The sequence below is a fragment of the Candoia aspera genome, chromosome 1, assembly GCF_035149785.1.
Source record: "Candoia aspera isolate rCanAsp1 chromosome 1, rCanAsp1.hap2, whole genome shotgun sequence".
Taxonomy (NCBI): Eukaryota; Metazoa; Chordata; class Lepidosauria; order Squamata; family Boidae; genus Candoia; species Candoia aspera.
Window position 1 is genome coordinate 122,422,916 of NC_086153.1, and position 22,359 is coordinate 122,445,274.

Here is a 22,359-nt window from a genome sequence, read left to right on the forward strand (position 1 = left end):
GCAAACAAATCCTACCTCTCACTCCTCCATGCAGACCATAATGGTGATGTTACTTTTAAAGTTTTCAAATTCTGCTTCAGAACTTGTATTATTAGGAACATAAAATGAAACATGACCATTGTTGATCAATCAGACTCAAAACAAATGGTGTAATTTGGCAATTCTATTTAAATATTTATGTTATTGGTGGTAGTCTATTTTACAATTAAATATCTCTTTCTTTTATACTTTATGGGATACAAGATCATGGATCAGAATAATAAAATTTTCAAGTTTCTGATGTTTTCAATGTACTTATTATTTCAGTAACTAAGTCACATAGGATTTCAGTACTTTATTCACAAGGTAGTTTTATAATTAGGATTTAATTATGAGTATTATAATTAAAATATTAGATTTACATATCTAACCTTTTAGCATTCTAGCACTTCTGTTTTATGGCTCCATTTTTCTCAATTCTATTATACTGTGTATAATTTTGGTCAGTGACCATAATAAAGATATTTGATCTAATCTGATCTAATCGTATCTACTCTGAGTAGGACTTCATAGTTAACCAAGCAGCAGTATGGAAGAGATTGCATTGATTATATTTTTCAGCATTTCAGACAAAGACTGGTGGTGCAAGTCTTCTGAATTTCTCAGTGGCTTTCAACATCATTGACCATGTTATCCTTCTGGACTGCCGACAGGGATTAGGAGTGGGGGCACTGTATTGTTACAGTTCTCCTCCTTTCTTAATGGCTGATTTCACATGATATTGGTGTGAGGGTGAGAGATAAATCCCAAAGCCCCTGTTGTGTAGGGTGCCACAGGACTCAACACTCTCCCCTCTCCTGTTTAACATCTATGTGAAGCTACTATGTGAAGTCATCTATTGGTCTGGGGTTAGCTATCACTAGTATACAGTTGTATATCTTGACCCTAGGCTGACCAAGTGATGCTCTCAAGATCTCGTCCCAGTGTCTGGAAGCTGTGGGGGTTTGGATGGGGAGGAACAGTCTCAAGGTCAACCCTAGGAAGACTGAGTGGCTATTGGTGTTTGGATCACCTGGGGACTAAGACATTCCAGTTTTAGTCCCCAGTGGGGTTGCACTTCCATATTTGGGACTGATGAGCAATTTGAGATTTTTTCCTGGACTCATAGTTCCTGCTTGAGGAGCAGGTGTCAGTTGCGGCCATGAAGGCCTTTGTACGGATTCATCATAAGCCAGTTGTGCCCATTTATGGAGTGGGAGGCCCTCTGGACAGTCACTCACTGTCACTGGGAGGCCTGCTTTGGTCACTTTGTGTGTGGCCTGTTACAATGTACTCTACATGGGGCTACTCTTGAAGGCCACTTGGAAGCTGAAGCTGTATTTGTGACACATGCTAAAATGAGTTTATTACCATGGCTTTACCATATGAAGAGAGATGAGCGACTTTGTCTGTACCTCACCAAATATTTACTATCGCTGAGATATCAGTTTATTTTGTAAAGTGATGTGAATCCAAAACATAGGATTTTGTTTCAGTTAGCTTATAATTGTACATAGTACGGAAAAAGACCTAAGGCTTTAATTGTCACATTACACTGAAGATTAATATATTTTAAAGCTCACCTGATTCTGCCCCTTGGATGCTCGGATTGCTCTGACATAAAGCTTGTGCTGCTGAGGCGAGAGGCACTGCTGGTGCGGGAAATAGCTGACACATCGCTGACATCACTATCTGATGATTTGGCAGAGACATTATCACAACTTCTGTACTGATCGGTTTGTATGTTATACTAAAGATGAAAAGAGACAATGTGAGATCCCGTAACAAATGCAAAAGCAAAAATGTCATGTCGTTACAGTTACGAGAGGTGCAACTTCAGAAGGCCACCAATGAGAACTCTGCTGATGATGATTTTATGTAGAAATTAAAAAAAAGGAATAGACCATTTCATGAAGCTTAGGAGAATAGTTGTGAGACGCTAAACAGTAAGAAAAGAGTATTAACATTAAAATGGATAAATAAAAATATTAATTTGCAAATGACTACAATTCCTATTGTTTCTGTATGCATGAATTATCTCTGACTTAAAAAAAAAGACAGTAGGCAGCATTGTGCTAAGGAGCCAAAGATGATTTTGCTATTCTCATGTTCAGCATTAAGTTGCTATTTTTTTTTACTTTTGCTGACAACAGCAGCACTTTAGAGTATTGAAATGATTCAGAGTAACTATCTGAGCTGCTAATGATGATGAAATGTTTTCAGAGTTTCTACTCTAAACTTGATTTCCAGCAGGTACTTACTACAATCAATGCCCATGGTCCACATATGGATTTAGCTGATCTCTAATGGATACTCTTAAAACTATTAGTTTTAGCAACAGGGGCATACAGAAAATAATGACTGCAGAACAAAACAAGAGCTTCTTGTTGGCATTTTTGTTGTTTAGTGCTACTTTTAATGAAAGGAGCAGACATCATAAAGCAGCTAAAATACATATTACCCTATTTGATTTCAGAATTACCTGAAAGTAATGTAACTATTGATATTTTTAGTAATTTAACAGTAAATAATTTAATCACCCCTTTGTCAGTTTCGACTAGTTCAGAATATAAATGTGGTACACTGACTATAAACAATATAGATTTGAAAAATTTAAAAAAAACTTCTGAAAATTATCCACTATAAGTTATGTTCAGTTTCAAAATCCACCTATCAGTATTTTATGTCTGGTTTGTTGTTTATTCGTTTAGTCGCTTCTGACTCTTCGTGACTTCATGGACCAGCCCACGCCAGAGCTTCCTGTCAGTCGTCAACACCCCCAGCTCCCCCAGGGACGAGTCCGTCACCTCTAGAATATCATTATGTCTGGTAGGGTAATTAAACTCCCTGCTTTACATTTTGAATGCTACATAAGAAGCTTCAATAAGTAAATTTATCACATAGAATTAGGAAGTTGTATGTACAAAAGTTTTCTGCTAGCAGCACCCTAGAATCCTGCTCTCTAGGCTTAAAATCCTGCATCTTCCCCACCCATCTGCCTGAATCAGTAGCTGTATAGCTGCTTGTTTCCTGGCTTTGAATGTTTCTGCCATCTGTCCCTTGTTTATAGCATGGAATCAGAGATTCCTACTTCACCAGTTTCAACCCTTGAATTATCTCATTAAGCTTATATTAGGTATTGGACCACTTTCTAGTCACTAACGGGCCTTTCTCTGTCACACATCACCTTCTTCATATGGAGAAGAGACAAGAATGCCCAAAATAATTCAATAGTTGCAAAATTATGGTTTCCATTCAGTTTCCCGAGTCAGAAACCACCACAGGGTTCTTTCTAATCTAGGGCAAACTACAAGTTGAATGCCATGCCTATTTATGAACTCAAATAATAGTTTCTTTTAAGCAAAGTAGTATGAAGAAAGTGCCCTTTGCAACTACAATTTAGTCTGGAGATATTCTCCTACCTTGGGATGCCAAAACGCACATTCATGTCTGGAACTCTAGACAGAGGGAGTTGTCAGGGGAAAACGGCAAAGTAGAGGAGAATAAAGAATCTTTCACCCCCAGTCATTGAAGCATTTGTCCTATTTGCCTCCCGTGTTTTTTTTTTCTCCTTGTTTTTCTCTATCAGCTTGTATCAAAATATTATTTATTTTTTATTATGGTAATCATTCCACATGAGAAGGCAGGCTTGTTAGGAATCAGTAATGTGTCCATCAGTGCCTGGGTTTTTTTTTCTCTCCTGAGCTGTATACCTTGAGAACAACTGTCTACGCCTTACAGAGCTGTGTGAAGGCAGTATACTGGAGCATCTCCATAAGCAACCCATGGTGATGCTTTCTGTTCTCCTTCAATGGGAAATTTTTGGTGTGGTGTATTTGCACAACATCATAAGCCAAAAAGATGGAGAGGGTAGTTTCCATGCCACGTGGCTCAGAAGTGTGAGAAGGAATGATAGGCAGCCCTATACAATTTTGAAGCAGCTGTGCAAGATTTGAAAAAACATGGCAACTTTAATGGTTCAAAGTGAGGTGCTTCATTTGTACTGTGACTATTGTGAAGTACCTCTTTCAAATGCATTGCACTGCCATCACAGTAACTGGCTTTCTTCCGCAAACTGGAAAATTAAAGATGTTATGTGTTAAACAAAATCATAGGAATATTTTTTGTAAATAATTGCCTACTCTAAAAGTTGGTGTTACATTGCATAATGACTTAGTACAAGGAATTTCATCAGCTATGCTTGGATGATGCTACAAACATTTACATGAATATTGCACCAGGTGGTACAAATATTGAAGATGGAGGTATTACCACTGATAGCAATATAGCTGCAGTTAACACATAGTTTTCAAATAACTATGAAACAGACTTCAACTATTACATAATATTTTGTGATACACAGATGTGTAACTCTGCTATTAATTTATGAAGCTATTAAATCACAATTTACATAATTTACACAAAGCAGCAATTTTAGCAATCCTAATAGCCGGTAAAGTATGAGAACAAAAGCACATTGTTCAAATAGTATTTTATCATTAAACACTTCTTTCCCATGAATACTTCAGAGTGGAAATCTGTTTGGAATAGTAGACTAGGCAACCTTTTACAGGTAGTCCTTGTTTAGTGACTGTAATTGGGACTGGCAACTCAGTCTTTAAGCAATGCGGTCACTAAGTGAAAAATCACATGACCGCGACTGTGCTTTCGATTTTACTTCAGCTTTCCTTTGCTTTACAGCATCAGAAGGACACGATCCCAAACAGCCAGGTGAGCCCAAATGGCAGGGAAGCTTTCTGGAACTTGACTTTTGAGGAAGTCGGGTAAAAGGGCAAATCTTATAGCCCCCTTTCCCCACTCCCCTGCCCTTTGGAATGCTCACCCTGGCATTGGGATAATTAGCAAAAAGGGAATTAATGTTTGTATTTACATTCACTGGAGAGGAAGGGATTACAAGAGAGTAACAGGCACACAATGGGGAATACACATTGAAAGGATTGTGCTAGCAAGCTGCTTAGGAGGCAAACAAAAGGTTTTAATGTGAAACAGGTTAGGATCTTGTCAATTTCAGGCAGCTGCCACAGCTGTTCTGATCAACTACTTAAGGTCACAGAGCTGAGCTGGTTAGCACTTTTTAGGGACACACTGTGCTGTGGAGAAAAGTAGCTTGCGAAGAGATAGGCTGTTAGGCAATCTCTCCACTGTGCAAGGTTGGGATAAAGAAAAAAAAAGGGACTGGCATAGGACAACGTGTACTAACTGACTGTAACTGCAAATGTGTGACTGAGAGAGAGATGCTGCAAAAGTTGTAGATGTGGGTATTGGTCACAAAGTTACTTCTTCATCACTGTCATAACTGTGAACAGTCACTGTCCGAGGCAATTGCTAAATGAGAACTACCTGTATACTTGAAAGAAGTATTTTATACACTGAGATTTTGCACTCTTTTTTTTGAACATCTCCCTCTTAATGGCTTGCTTATTCCTTCCGTGTCCCCAAGATCAGCTCTAAACTCCTTTGCAGCAGTCAAGTCTATTCAAAACTGCTTGAACTTTCTAAGCTCCAATCCTTCCTTGCTAGTTTTTCATTTTTTATGTATGTTTCCTTGAGAGATTTATTTACTTACTGACATATGGACTTACAGCTTTTGGCTACATAGCTCATATGGCATTCACTCAATATCCAATCAGATTTTCTTATGGAATAAAATAATCAGGTTTAATTACTAATTGAGAAAATATTTGTCAATCAGCATATTTCTCAGTCGGTATTCTATTCTTTTCCTCCTCCTCTCTCTCACATACTCCTTGTCAATGACTTTTAAGATGAAATGGAACACTTCCATTTATTGCTATCATATTGATTCAGTTATGATGTCAATCTTAGACAAACAGAGTCCAAAGAAATGTCACGTTACATCCATATGAATACTGTAAAAACAATGGTTACATATGCAAGGGTGGTTTGCATTACTGGAAAATATTTCTTCCAATACAAGACAAGATGTGCAGTATGGTGTACAAGGTTCTCCCTGCATAACTCTACACTCTCTGTATCATATGTTATTTTATTTTACAGGCTCCTTCAACCTTAACAGCAGCATTTGGACAGGATTTTTTTGGTGGGGGAGAGACTACTAAAATTGGGCATCTACTATAAACTAGATTAGGTACGCTTTCATTTCATGCAAAATGATTACTGGATCATTTACTTGATTTTTACAAAGGACTACGAACAAAGCAAATGCTGTTATTAGCCTTTATAATAAGATCAAAATGGAAGTAAAAGCATGATATCATTCATTATCTATATTGGGAAGGATAACAATGACCTGAATATCTATCCTTCCAAAACCTACAGCTTGCTTTCCAAACATTGCAGTAATTTAATCATTTATTTACTAATTATTTATTAGATTTCTATATGGCCACACTCCTGGAGAATTCATTGTGGCTTCCAGCAGAAAATCATATAATAGAACCAATTTAACGAAAGTAAAGTTTTTAAAAGTTAAAACCATTAAAGTAAGTAAAATCCTCATTCCCACTGTCATATATTTATTATTACATATTCTGACAATCATGACCTTACTTATTAAAATTTCTTCTAAACATCTCTGCTTTCATAGCCTTCCTAAATATAAGAGAAAAGGAGCTACACAGATGTGGGAGACCATCTTGGGGGTTTGTGACCCAGCTAAAAAGCATTGCTTTCTGCTCTCCTCCTAAATCTCACACAGACAGGCAAAACTCTCTGCATTGTGGCCGTTTCTAACTAGCTTAGTGGAGTAGAAAGAATAAGTTGTCTTTCACACCTAACTGTAAAAAAAACGTAGAATGAGACGAGTGGCCAAACATAAACAAAAGCAAAGAGAAGGTCTAGAAATACCAGACTTGAATCATGGGGAGCAAATGACAAAAAGCACATTACAACACAGTCATATATGCATTGCTACGGTGAACACATACACATAATAAGCAGAACATGCATCACAACTTCATAATGCATGTTTTGTCATTCTGATGAAAATGCTGGATTCTACAGATTCCACTTGTCAATGTGTAATCAGCCATAAGTTTTTGATCTGAAATCTTTGATGAAATTGAGAAAATCACACAACTATTTTTTAAAATAAATCTCACGGTAGGGTTATTGTCTAGATTGTCTACAACAGATTAAAAAAAAGTGTCGCATAACAAATTGATTGAATTTTTGTTTTTGGCAATCAGGCAAGTTATTCCAAAGTTATTTCTTGGATAAAGAAAACCCTATTTACTGGATAATAAAATCTAGCAAAAGTCATAAACTTTTTTCCAGTGATATATGATACTATATTAACTCTCTCTCCCTCTCTCCATACACACACACACAGTATGTGTGTATGTGTATGTGCATGTGCATGTGCATATATATATATATATATATATATATATATATATAAAAATATATAAATAATAGAACAATATATTATTGCACAGAAGTCATACTGTATTGGTTTTTGAAAAAGTAGAAAACTGCATCAACAGAAAAACTAACTCAGAATTAAAAGCCAGTTTGGTATAGTGGTTGCTTTTAGAAACTGGGAGACTGTGAGTTCTAGACCCACCTTATGCACGAAGCCAGCTGGGTGACCTTAGGCCAGTCACACGCTCTCAGCCCTAGGAAGGAGGCAATGGCAAATCACTTCTGAAAAAAACTTGCCAAGAAAACTGCTGGGACTTGTCCTGGCAGTGGCCAGGAGTCAACAGTGACTCAAAAACACATGTGTGTACACACACACACACACACACACACACACACGGGAAAAATGTTTGAAAAATGTTATAATGAAAAATAGGGTTAGTCACATTTGGACAGCCTCTATAAGTAGCACTGTATTAATAAGGTTTTACCTGATAGATTGCTCCAGGAGCACAAATATTGTTTAGGAGGAATATATAATATATTTCTAATTAATTTTCTGTATTCTCCACAATGACATATGCATTAATAATTTTGTACTCCCAAAGTATAAAGAATTTTTTTTTCTTTTATATTTTTTCTTTTGTTTGTTTTTGTTTCTGGCTTATTTTTGTAATTTGGGGGGCTTTGGGGGTTATGGTTAAATACCCTGCTTCAAACTGGAAAAGGTTCCAGTATTCCAATCTCACTGGGATGTTCTGATTTTGTCTGACCACAGTGGAAATATTTCAGCCCCAAAGCTTCCGTAGAGCTTCTGCTTCCAAGGGGGAGCTCCAGGTATCAACTGGCCATTTATCACATGGTGGAATTGCTCCTGGGTGAGAATTATTTCTGCTTGTAACTGTATGATTGATAGTCCTGTTTAGCCAACACATTAATATATACAACTGAACATGTGAATAGCAACATGGAGTCCTTCCTTTCTGCAAACTCATGCTACAGTATGTGAAGAGCCCATTATCCATGGAAGCCTCTGTAGATAAGTAAGGCTTCCTGCTGTAAACAGTCACACTGTGTACATGAAGACCAGTTGTGAGAGATTGTGGGGAAGATGGGAAAGGAATGGAAGAAGCCTAAACAATCAAAAGCTAGTGAGTGAGATAGCCGAGAGCTTCTCTTATGGCAACTTAGCCCAGTGAAAAGACTGGCATCAAGCCCATGCAGCTGAACATCATCCACATACATAGAGCTACAACAAGAACTACATAGATTTCATTCAGGTACCCCCAATGCTAGTGTGGGTTAATGCAGAATTTTAGAAAATGTTAGAAGAATTTCTCACCTTCATTTGTAATTAATTTATTAAAGTGGAGTCTCTTTAAATCACTTTGAGGCATTTCTTCCCAGGTTTCTTTCTACCTGAGCTAAGTTGCTTTTTATGAGATGAGTTTATAACTCACTCACACTTCATCTCTTGATGGTTTATATTGACTTTCTTGGACTTCTTGCCCAGGCTCACCACAATCTCTCACACCACTGCTATCAAAGAATGACTTAAAGAGGGAATGACCTGCTCACCTCTCCTATCTTCTGAGCTACTCACTAACATATTGCCTGCACAGGGCTTATACTTGTTGCTACTTGATGTGTAAGTTTCCTATGTGTAGAAAAGAAACTGAAAAGGAGGAATATCTGCCTTTCAATTTCACACCCTAGAGAAAGATTTTCATTTTGACAAAAATGATTTGTTTTAGAAAACCCCCTGAAGCATTTTTCACTATAATTGACACAACATGAAGATTAATGTCTATTTTTTTTATTATTTTGAAAAGTGGAAAGGGAGAACAAAGCAATAATTTTCTTTTCCATAACCAGGTTAAGAATGTTTAAATGTAAATCTCACATCATGTTCTTTTAATGCAGTTAGTTTTTTTTAAAAACAACAACCCTGAATGGTACTCCCTCATTGAAAGAAAGAAATTCACAAACGAACTAATGATGACTTCCAGTGAGGCACCGTGAACTGAACATGTCCCTGAATAATGGGGAGGACATTATGGCTGAAATTTGCGGCTGGATGTAGGATCCGGACAGGTGAAATCTCTCTGGAGTAAGGAGAGATCTTGAGATCACCCATATGTACTCTGCACAGCTACTTGTTTTCGCGGTCAGCTGGTGATGGAGCAGCTAGGAGCTAAGGGATTCCATTGGAACTCATAGCTGTAATGTAGCCTATTTTGGATTCAAAGTTCTGCCAATCCACATTTCTTAATCACTTTGGACTTTAATTTTTTTACTGGTTTTTAAATATTAAGGACCTCTGAAACCACAAGTTTTATGGTTTTCACTGGGTGAGTTTTTCTTCAATCTTTTGGGAAAGAAGTTTTAAGTGTGATTTTAAGATTTATAAAAAATTTGTATTAAGGAATTAACAGCAAAAGAGTGATAATTAGTTACAAATGGACGAATGGCCCAGATAGATTTATTATAAATAAATTAAGTATATACTGTATAAGAATTATTCCAATGGAAAGCAGCTGTGTTTGTACTTTTGGCATGAAAACAAGGTAAGATGGGAATTTGAAAATTGGTCACTAGAGGGCACTAGAAGCAAACAGAACAATGGATGTGTCAGGAGCCCGCCCCCCCCCCCCGGCACATCCTGCCATAAGATGCCCGCCATCAGACCACCCCAGCACAGTGCCAAAGGAAATGCACCCGCCACCCTAACGTGGCGCCAAAAGAGAAGTACCTGCCAGCCCATTGATGGAAATCAACAGCAGGAAGGGGCAGACATGCGAAACATGGCAGACCAACCTTTGTGGACTCCCCAGCACTCAGACATGTTAATTCAACACCCTGGACAGACAAAAGTACGTGATTGTGCTGTCAGTGGATTTGCGTGGAAAAGTGAGAGATGGTGAAAGAAACGGGGCGCCTCGGAGATTTGGTGGGTGGTGGGGGAACAAATGTATTTATACAATTACTTGTAAATCACTAAGTCACTCAAATCTTTGACACGCTTTGGATCACTAGCCCAATAAAGACTCTTTCATATTCCTAATTGGTCTGTGTCAGGAGTACTGATTCACTGGGTTTAGGACCAGAGCCATGATGGGATGCATGAAGAGATATATGGGAACAAATGACTCAGAATTAATTTTAAAGATCCCTACCATTATTGACAAATTTATTGACAAATAGATGATGCTATGGAAGAGAAACATACTGAACTGGACAAGAAAATTGATTTAATAGCGGACATAAAAATGACAGATTACAAGAAGGGCATGGAACAAAATGAAAAATGGAACCTACAGACAAAATTGGCTGATGTTACAATAATTAAAAAAGGATATACAAATACCAGACCAGAAGAGGAACTTGGATTACTTTTTATATTGGAATTAAAGAGGGATTGGTTAATGTTGGCAGTGATTTTCTGAGACGAGACAAAGAGAAAATGATCAGAAACCATATATTGGGGTATTATTAGAAGGGATCTAGAGTTAAGAAGGTTGGGAGTAAGAAGAAAGAATTTAAAGTGGGCTTATTTGACCAAGGTTAGAATAGATTGTTATTTCTGGTCATTTTTAATGGATTTTTTTTCCCCGACTAGGACTGGAAGAACATATTTTAAGGTTTTGTTTTATAGGTAAGAGTTACATGGAAAAGAGATTATTTGTTACATTTTAAATTTATTTGCCTAAAGCATAGTAATGCTGGTATTTTTAGTAATTTCTATTAGATATTTATGGATTATATTTGAATGAGGAAGTTTGAGGGATTTGTTTTAGAAAATGAGATCTGATTAAGGCTAATATAATTATATTGCTCTCTTTGTAACTTCTATTGGACTTGCACTGATTGTATTTGAATACATTTGGAAGGATTTTAAGTGGGCTTATTAGATTAACTTTATAACAGATATGTTGTTATTTCTGGTAACCCTTAGTGAACTTTTGCCGATTAGGATGAAGGATGATGTATTAAAGATTTGTTTATTGAGAATGGGGTGATATAAGGGATGGAGAGATGGTTTGTTATATTGTAAGAGATGGTGAGAAATTGCTAAAGTTGTTCATAGTTGCTGGGCAGGAGAGGGAAGTTACTTTATTTTTATTTTTTCTCCTTTTCCCCCTCTTTTTTCCAGCACTTTTTCTCTTTTTTCCTTTTTCTCCTTTATAGTTTGTATTAGTTTTACTTGTGTCTTGTAATTTCCAGTAAAGTTATTATAAAAAATCCCAAATCAAATAATGACATAATAATATAGTCCCTGTAAAATAACACAGTATGAAGGAAAAACATTAGTGTGTAGTCCTCAAATAGAGAACATATCAGATATTAAACTGGTAAGAACAGATACTACACTTGATCTTAGCCAAAAGGCCGAGAAGCGATATTACATTAGATATCCACATTAGTGGAGTTCGTAATGTTTGCTAATGAAGCCTGCAGCCACTTACAAAAGGAAGAAAAGTAATTTTGGACATTTACGTTTTTAGCTGTAGTGTATGTTTAAGTATGTCCATACTTTTGTTTTTTGTTTTTTGGTGCCTTCAAGTGAGTTTTTGACTCCTGGCATCTGCCTGGACTAGTCCCTCCCTGCAGTTTTCTTGGCAAGGTTTTTTGGAAGTGGTTTGCCCTTGCCTTCCTTCTCAGGCTGAGAGAGACTGACTGACCCAAGGTCACCCAGCTGGCTTTGTGCCTCAGGCGGGACTGGAACTCACAGTCTCTCAGTTTCTAGCCCAGTGCTTTAACCACTACACCAAACTGGCTCTCATCTCCATGGGTGCTGAGGGAAATATTATTGATGAATAATTTTAAGGGCAATTCCTGTAATCTTAAAAAGGATGTGCTTACATTTACATGTGCATATTTTTCTTAAACCCTTTTCTGCCTCTCTAGGCATTTATATTTACTTTGGCATCTTTACTTTTACAATTTTTCTGTGCCTCTTACATCTGTCCTAGTAAAAGTTTATGTAATCTTAGAAGACTCATCTCCATAACCTGAAAATCTCAATGCCAAATTTGGGCTGTCATGATGAGAAGTACATTCTGGGATCTCATCTTAGCTACTGGTTCAGAGTGCCCTGAGTTGTTGCAAGCTTGCCAATTCTAAGATTACCCTAAACTACAAAATCTCAAATATCTTAATCCAGTTATTAAACCATAGAGTGCCTTCAGACATGATATGAAAACTGTAAGAACAAACACAAGAAGGCTAGAGGTCCACTTCCAATGCTTCTGCAGAATGCTCAAAGAAAGAGCTGGTGTCAGTGACACAGTAAATGAGGAATGCTAAAATTAAGCATGGAAAGGAGAAAGACAAATAATACACCCAACATCACCACCACCACCAAACTCAGTTTATTCTAGAGCTTCCCAGTTCATGTTATCAAACATTTGCAACAAGATTTCAGTAGCTTCCTATGCTAAACCATAGAAAGCATCTTTGAAGTGATATCAGGATTCTTCCTCAATATTTTTGTTTCATATCATATTTTTAACATCTATGTATAGTCTTCAACTTTTCAAACAAAGTACCATATTTTAGTATTTACCTTAGTATATTGCTCATGTTCAAGTTCTTGACTAGAACCACACCCTGTTGTCTGATTATAGCGGTGCATTTTCATTTTCATCTGTCTTGTTCGCTCCTCCACTACTAAATTTGCTGTAAAAACACATAATGGAAACTTATTAAAAAGTGGTTGAAAAACTTTGAATGTAATAAGTGGTTTGATGCAAATTTGACCTTATTTCAAACTGAATAAGTATTCAAACAATATCTGCATCAGGCTGTGAAAACAAAACATAGGCATGCTAATGCTGATTTAATCAACAAGGATTGCTTGGAAAGTTTACACTTTCCATAACATATCCATAACATGCATTGTTTTATATAGAATATTTTTAAATCGGAAAGGTTATTTTTTCCCTTTTCAAAATATGTCTCTTGACAGATAACTCTACAAGGATAATATTCCATCATGTTAAAATATTTATTATACTTCTAAAATAATTTCAATGATGCTCTTAAAAGAAAACAAAACAAACCATTGTATGACATTTGCAAATGTGGTAGATATGGGTTCCAAACAATTTTGCATCACTTTCTTTATAATATATTTAAGGCTACAAAACACCAACCTATTTTTATGCAAAGCTTTTCTCTAAATTGAATGGAGGTTATGCCTCTCACATATATTTTGATGCAGTTTATACAGGAAAACATCCTGGCTGGATTGGGTCTAGTTTGACCTTGAAATATATATTTCTGAAAAATATATAATCCTTCCACAGAACAATAACAATAAATTCAGTTTCTTATGCATTCAGCATTTAATGCCATCAGCGTCTATCATCATATGCTGAGTTTAAATGCCCCCTCCCACCTGAGTGCGCAAAGTCTAATACAGAATGAAAGTGATAACAACAGAAGAAGGGAAATAGGAAAGGGAAAGACTGCAAAGGATAGATGTAGGCAAATGCATAATTAAAACTTAGTTATAGCTGAGAAAGAGGATTATGTGGTTAAATTAAACCTTTGTGGAATAACAGGTTAATAAGACAGTTAAAGAAATACAGGTTGCACCAAATACATGTGCAATACTATATAAAAGAAAGACAGGATGCAGGTAGTGAAGGAGAATGAGTCAAATCAGAAGATTTGGGCTGTATTACTTTTTCTGAAAGCATAGATGCGCTCTGGCTTAGCACTGCAAGAAAAAGACTTAGATAGAAGGTAATCTAAGAAGGCACCGGTGCACTCTGGATTCTCAGAATTGTATTACTGATGCTTTTTTTACAGACTTAATCAAATGTATAGTTTATATTTTAATCAAACAAAAGCAAAAGATAGATATTAATAACAAACACACTGTAAATATTTGCCATATACTTTCCTTTCCACACATTCTCTCATACAGCCTAACCCACTCCTATATTTATTTACTTGGCTAACTCTCACTGTGCTTGCAAAGGCCTACTTCTAACTAGGCTGGCATAGGATCCCAGTTTTAACATTCTCATTCCCATCTAGGTTATCCAGGTTAGTCCTATAGGCCTCTGATTAGCTCTTTGATGAAGATGTAGTAGTGAAGATAAATGAATCCAAGAGCCAAACAGGTGATCAATACATGTTAAACTTATCCGATGATGATAAGATCCCTCTTCACAGCATAATCATTTAGATCTGTAAGGGAAGCCACATATGCAAAACCTATTCATACCTGTTTCTGCAACTTGCTGCTTAGATAGCTCAAAATCCCTCTGCAAAACACTATGTGATTAATTCACATAGCTCTGTACAATATGTTAGGGAGTAACCTGAGGAGTTAGAATTCCTGCATTATACAGTTATATAGTATTGCTACAGTATTGCTTTATTAAAAACATCTGGGAAGGAGATATTCATATCCCCTAGCATAGAGAGGAGATACAAGACAATGGTTAAGGTACTTCCAGGACACACAGAAATCTGAAGCTTGGGCCATGCATATTCAAGGCACTGTGGTTATTACACAAAGCTCTAAATGTAAAATGATTAGGGAGTATCTTGGCTAATAATAAAGTTTAAAGTTAGTACACAAATAGTCACTTGGTGTTTTTGTTCAAGATTCACATTGCCTCCTTCACTGAATTTCACAGAGTCCAGGTGACAGCATTTTCCATGTGTAACCCTCCCATTTTCCCCCCATCTTCCATGTTTTTTCTTAGACCAAAAGGTGTCCAATACCTTTGGTAATGCTAGAAGATGTCAGTGTAGAAATATAACTGCTAAAACCTGAAGCAAAATATTCATTTCACCACAGAATTCCAGTACAAAATAAGCTAACCTGTCTTGTAGAATGTTTGGTAGCAGGAAGCTGTCTGCCTCTCCAGACTTCGATGGGGTAAGGTACACTTCTGGGTGTGAGCATTATATTTAGATTATTACTCACTGTATAATGGATTGTCTTCAGCCAGTAGGATACGAGACTCTTAGACTATGTCCTGACTTAGAAATTTGATAAGTGAACTATCTGATAGAGTCTATTTTTTTGTAAAGTTCAAACAATTAAATGATTATTCATGTTATTCCACAAAATTAAAGACTCAAAATATACCCCAACATAGATTAGTCATCTCAAAACCATATTTGACACAGAGATAAGACAAGATACCTATTATTAGAAAAGTTTGAAGGGCAATATTAATGCATGTACCTCAAAATAGGAGACAACTAGCATTCCCAAAAAGCCAGGTTTTCTGAGCCTTCCAGGAAAATGTCACATCCCTAGTCTGGACCGAACACTTTTATCACTTTATCCTTGAAAAACAGATAAAGCGTGAATTTATGTGTGAGTTTGTGTGCAAATATCCTCAAATGATAGTTGAGGACATAATATTGAAGAGTGATGTTTGTATATTAAAATACTGACAGTATGATTTCATTTTTCAAACTTTCCATGACCTTTACTGACAGAGATTTTAGTACCCAAACTTGTGTCATGTTATTTGCCTTAAACATAGGGATGAGTATTACTTCATAGAGCAGGCCCAGCATTGCACAGGTAAGAATTTTATACTGGGAGAATTCCTCTTGCCTCTTCCAGATCAACAGGTATCAGACTATGATTAGGGGTAACAGAATGTCTAGTAGTATCTACTTCATTTCTAGTACTTTTATATTCTGAGTTCTACTATTTTATATACAAAATGCAGATAGTCAGTTATCATAGCTGATTGGCTCTATTTGCATATGAAAAAACATACATATACTGCAAGGCCTGATTTTCATGTATATGTCTGATTGGCATTTAGGCAGAAACGATGCCATATTAAATCAACATTAATGTGTAGTTCAGTTGATTATAATAGAGTTAAGAAATAAATGAAGGAACTAAAATTTGGCAGGCATTCACTTGGAAGATATATGACAGAAAATTTGGTTGCAAGGTTTGCAACTTGAAAAATGTAAAATCAGAGGAAATTGGACCCTTGGAGATGCTAAGGGAAATGGAAATGGAAATGAAGAATGAGATAAAGAAGCTGCAATTACACAGATTGGTGTCAGTAAGAACATCAGAAATAAGGAACTGTGGCAATGGAGGGCTGATCCCAAGGAGTAGAGAAGCAGGAAATTAGGAAAGGTATTAAAAGCTGTGGAACTATGGATGAACACATAGACAGGCACGAGAGGAGAAAGAGGGGCCACGGTTAGGAAAAAGAAGACAAGGAAACGTCGGCCTAGAAAGGGCAGTTTAAGGAGATACAAAGTATAAGAAACAAAACTTTAAATCAAGACAGACAGACTACTCACGAGTAAGCAAAAGATGAGAGGGTCAAGGCACAAGGCTTTTTCCTCACAGCATTTGAGAGGATTTGAGCAGATGAGATTCCATTCCCTGCAGCTAACAAGGGAAGTTGGGGGAGGAAGGATGCAAAGTATTCAAGAGTATCAGTTGGCAAGCTAGCCTGATGCTGAGAGAGTTCCACCAGACAGGAAACTTGTCCTGGACCCCTGGGAAGGATCAAGGCTTGAAAAGGCAAAAGGAGAATCAAACAGGCCAAGATGGAGATCCAAACCAGGAGGCGGGATCAAGAAGCCAATCACAGCAGAGTGAAGAAAATTCCTACTTGAGCCTTTTGTAGGGCTTCTAGGTGAGGATCTACGGTAGACTAGACGTCCCTGAAGGAGCGGGGATGGCATTGCAGTGGAGACTGGCGGCCAGATGGTGAATTGTGGCTGGCTCAGTCTTTCCGGACAAGGAGAGATTGTGAGATTGCCCAGTTGCACTTTGGACAGCTGCTCCTCATGGGGAGACTGCAGGAATTGAGGTTTTTGCAGTCACCTCATGAGCTGAGTGTCTGGGAGTCGAGGGATTTCAATCAAGCTCACAGCTATAATGCAGCCCATATGGACACAATGTTCACAAAAGCCTTGCTTTCTTAAATACTTTTGGATGTAAACAATTTACAGCTAAAGAGAGATTTTCTGAGCAGCAGGATAAGAGAAATTCACTGGGTGAGTCAAAATTCTTTCTGGATTAAAAAGGGGGAAAAACGGGTTTCAAAGATTTTAAAACTTTTGGCAAAAAGGTTAACAAGGATTGGATGTAGAAAGTTTAAAATGGATAAAGGGGATAGTAATTTTGAAAGATTGTTTTTTGGTGAAAGTGCTTTTGAACAAATCGGAATTTTAAAAAGAGAAATGGACTGGACCTTTGTGGGAATGTTTTTTGTTTATGATTAAAGAGTGCAGACAGTTGGTGGATTTTACAAGACAAAAGATAAATGTAATATGATCCAGACTGTGATGCTGACTGTAACTAGGGAATGCCATTTGAGATGAAAGTATTAAGAGCACAGGAAGACAAAACGGGGAAAAAAGGGAAGCCTTTTACTCTTTCCCTTGCAATTGAGACACTTTTTGGTGAGAGCATATTTTGGCTGATAGGCTGAAAATAATTTTGCAAGAATTTATTCATGAGGATCAATGTGTTTTTTTATCTAAAAGACAGTTAAAGGACAATATTATAAATGTGTTGGACATTTTGGAATATTTGGAACAACATAATGAAAAGCAAGCTGCATTGATTTTCTTAGATGCAGAGAAGGCTTTTGACAATTTGAACTGGGCTTTCTTGTTCAAAGTTTTGGAAGATATGAACTGGATGATAACTGCCCAGAGTCCCCCGATGGGAGGAGATGGGTGGGGACAAATTTAATAAATAAATAAACAAACTCTGAAGAGAACTTTATAAAACAGGTAAGATCGATTTATACTTCACAGAAAGCACAAATAATTGTTAATGGAGATCTAACAAAGCCTTGTGAGGTACAAAAATGAACAAGGCAGGGATGCCCACTGTCTCCTCTCTTGTTTATTTTAGTTCTTGAAATACTGAATAGAGATACAAGACAAGGTGAGAATATTGTGGGAGTAAAGATTAAAAAAGAAACTTACAAGTTAAGGGCTTTTGCAGATGACTTGGTGTTGGTTTTGCAAGATCCTCTAAAGGGAATTGAAACATTAATGGGTAAACTAAAAGAATTTGGTACATTAGCAGGCTTTAAGATCAATAAATAGAAGACAAAGATGTTAACAAAAACATAAAAATAGAGTATCAAACAGAACTGATAAATAAAACGGGCTTTAAGATTGAGAACAAGGTAAAATATCTGGGTAACACTATGACAAATACGAGTTGAACGTTATTTCAAAATAACTATGTTAAGACATGGAATTAAGTTGAAAAAGACATGTTAAGATGGGAGAAATTACAACTGTCATTGCTGGGGAGAATTTCTTTGATAAAATTGAATGTCTTGCCCAGAATGATGTTTTTGTTTCAGACAATACCTGTTTTGACAACTGATGCACCATTTCAACTGTGGCAAAAGGATATACAGTATCTAGGTTTGTGTGGCAGGGGAAAAAACATGAGTTAAATATAAGGTGTGACAGGATGTAAAGCAAAGAGGAGAATTGGGTTTACCAGAATTTGAAATTGTATTTTGCAGCTTGTTGTTTAGTTTGGATGAAAGAGTGGGTGCTGCTGAGAAATAGAAGGCTATTTATTTATTTTTATCCTGCCTTTATTATTTTTATAAATAACTCAAGGCGGCAAACATACTGCATTAGAAGGACATGGCCTGAGATTTGGTAGCATAGATATTTATGGCATGATAAACTCAAAGTTAATGTGGATTTTAAAAATCATTGTTAGATGTGCCATATTGAGAATATGGAATAGACAAAGCCAGGTTGTGTCCGAAAACACCTTTGTGGCTCTCAGCACAAGAAGCATTTTATAGAAGAGAAATAATAGGCAAACAAAATGGCTAACTTATCATGAGATACTAGAATTTTGTCAAGGGGAATACAAAATAAAATCAAGAGAACAACTGGTGGCAGAGGGATATAGTTGCCAATGGTTTTCTTATTTACAGTTATCAAAAAAGATTTAAAGCAGACAAAAGAATTTATGGTATTGAACATTGTAAGGCTGATTTTCAAATAGAATTGTGTACAAATGATGAACATGTAATCGCTAAAATGTATAAACTTATATTGAAATTTGAAACAGAAGAACAACAAGTAAAAGAATGTATGATAAAGTGGGCTAAAAACTTTGGTTATAATATACAGATTAAACAGAGGGAAAAATGTGATTGAAAGAACTGAAATTTACATTGTGTTATAATCACAAGGCAAATTTTTATAAAATTGTTACAAAAAATTTATAAAACTTTTATAAATTTTTAAATAAAATGATGTACTGTTGGTGTTGATGTACATTTGGTGGCTTCCCCTCAAAGGGTCAGACATGACTCGGTGCTTGCACAGGGGACCTGTTCACCTTTCACTGTTGGTATACTGTAGGTCACCAGAGAAATTGTATAGAATAAAGGCACTTCAAATTTATGTTGGAAATGTAAACAACAAAAAAGGACAATTTATCTTGCTGGGTGGATGTGTTAAAAAGCTAGAAAGTTTTGGATTCAAATACATACACTGATTCAGAGGATTTTAAAGATTAATATACAATTGAGAGCAGAAGTCTTCCTCTTGGGACTGACAGACAAATCGTGAAAAAAGTCATGGAACTTCGTCTATATAATAACTGCAGAGTGATTACTGTGTGCACAAAGATGGAAAGATTTGGCAATACCTACAATAGAGGAATGGTTGGTGAAGGTGATGGAACTTGCTGAGATGACCAAACTGACTTCTTTGATTAGAGAAAAGACAGTATTTACATTTATTGGTGATTGGAAATCCCTTATGGACTTTTTGTGTAAAACAGAAAACAATGTACTTATGATTTATGGTTTTGATGATTATACAGGATAGATTATAGAAAGAAGAGAGTCATGATGTAACTTTAGAGAAAGAGGTGAATTTATAATTGTACTTATAATTGTTGTAAAGGGATCCGAAGCCACTTCTTTGTATCTTTCTTCTTTCTTTTCTATTTTTCTCTTACTTTTTCTTTCTTTCTTGCACTTTTAGCTTTCTCTTTGATTTCTTTCTTTTTCTTCCTTACTTTAGTTTGGATTAGTTTTTACCTTTGTTTTTAAAACTTTTAATAAAATTATTTTAAAAAATGAGCCTTTTGCAGAGACAGCTTTTGCCTTAGGCATTTTGGGGAGTGGGTTGGTCTGCATAAATATGTGCTATGTTTTTGAAATACTGCACCATTAGACTGCTCAGTTTGTATTGTGTGTGAGAAAGGAATAACTGCTAGCATTGAGCAAGCCTCTCTGCAGGACACAAGGAGATTAACTAATTTCAATAGCTTAGTGGTCTGCCTAACTTGAAATTGTACTTTGATGCCTGTTGTTTGCTTTGGATGAAGGAATAGATCACCTTGGAGAACAAGAAATTACTACAGCTTGAAGGGCATGAATTAAGATTCGGGTGGCACGCTTATTTATGGTACGACAAAGTTAAAGTTAATAAGGATTTTAAAAATCACTTTATCAGGAATGCCATACTGAGAATCTGGAACAAATATAAGGTAAGGCTATCTCCAAATGTACCTCCAAATGACTGTCACCTCAGGAAGCATTTGTTAGAAGAGAAAATGTGGGAGCTATAAGTTGGTTAAAATATAAAGATTTGTTAAAGTTTGAGGAGCGTGAACTGAAAATTAAAACAAGGGAAATGTTAAAGTTGGATGGATTTACATGTTATTGGTTCACCTATATGCAATTGGTAAAACATTTTAAATTAGACAAAAATAACTATGAATTTGCTAATGAAATAACTCAGTTTGAAATGGACCTTTGTATAAATGATGATCATATTATTACTAAGATGTATAAGATTTTGTTACAGATGAATATGGAACATGAACAAGTCAAGGATTGCATGACTAAATGAGCTAAGAATTTTGGATATGGTATCATGTTGGATCAATGGGAGAATATGTGGATGAAAGGTTTGAAATTTACGCTGGATTATAATTTGAAAGAAAACTTCTATAGGATGATGTACTGTTGCTATTTAACTCCTGATAAGTTGTCAAAAATGTATAATGGTGTAACTAACGTCTGTTGGAAATGTTAACAGGGTGAATGAACCTTTTACCATCTTTGGTGGACTTGTGAGAAGGCTAAAATGTTCTGGGATCAAATATATATTACTATTCAAAAGATTCTCAAAGTAAATATACAAAGAAAAGCAGAACTCTTTCTTTTGGGATTGGTGGAAAAGGAATTAGAGAAACAACATGGAGTTTTGCTGTTATATATGATCACGGCTGCAAGACTGTTATATGCACAATGATGGAAAGATCCACAAATACCTACGATTGAAGATTGGATTGTTAAATTAATGGACTTGGCTCAAATGGCTAAATTAACAACTTTAACAAGAGAACACTCTATTTCTACATTTATATTAACTTGGCACTTTTGGAGTACTTGCTTGTAATAGAAAAAAATTATGTTTTGACTGGGTTTTAGAGATTAAATGGTTTGTAGTAATAGAAATAATGTTATGATAGGTTAACTAATTGTAACTTTGTGTATTAAACTAGGAGCTATATATACAAGTGGCAAGTATGTTGCTACTGACTATAGGAAAAAAGTCAAAGAACTCTAGTTCTTAACTGAAGGATGGAAACAGATTTGGTAACTGGAGATTTTACATTGTGTGCTTCTTCATTTCATCAAAGAAACCTCTGGCTCGACAAAGTGTGATCTAAAGTATCACAACATCTGGTACAATTTATTCAGAGTATTTGGCACTTCTTCCTTGATTTAATTTTGAGACTGAAACTATGTACCATCTTGCTGATGAATTATGGAAAATTTAAGGTTTGCATATGATATTTCTACTCATAGTATAACTATTAAAACACAACTCCATATGCAAAATCCAAAAGTAAAAGATAGCAATTAAAAAAGAGGCATATCTGTAAAGATCTGCTAAAAAATTGGAAGAGATATTCAATATACTTGTATTATTGTTAATGAATTG

At 36.1% G+C, this 22,359-nt stretch overlaps 1 protein-coding gene and 1 pseudogene across 6 annotated transcripts in view; both read right to left on the reverse strand.

Annotated features, from left to right (window-relative positions):
- RIMS1 (regulating synaptic membrane exocytosis 1) overlaps positions 1-22,359 on the reverse strand; it is a 279,319-nt gene that overhangs the window by 35,406 nt on the left and 221,554 nt on the right. For 2 of the 6 annotated variants that reach the window (XM_063313131.1, XM_063313140.1), the window contains 2 exons: positions 12,947-13,059; positions 1,602-1,768 (listed from right to left, as the gene is read on the reverse strand). The exons of the other annotated variants lie outside the window; for them this stretch is intronic. In XM_063313131.1, coding sequence (XP_063169201.1) covers positions 1,602-1,768; positions 12,947-13,027 — 248 coding nt within the window. In that variant the 5' untranslated portion in view covers positions 13,028-13,059. The remainder of the gene's footprint in view (positions 1-1,601; positions 1,769-12,946; positions 13,060-22,359) is intronic. 6 annotated transcript variants of the gene reach the window in all.
- Positions 11,648-11,781, reverse strand: LOC134488730 (U2 spliceosomal RNA; annotated as a pseudogene).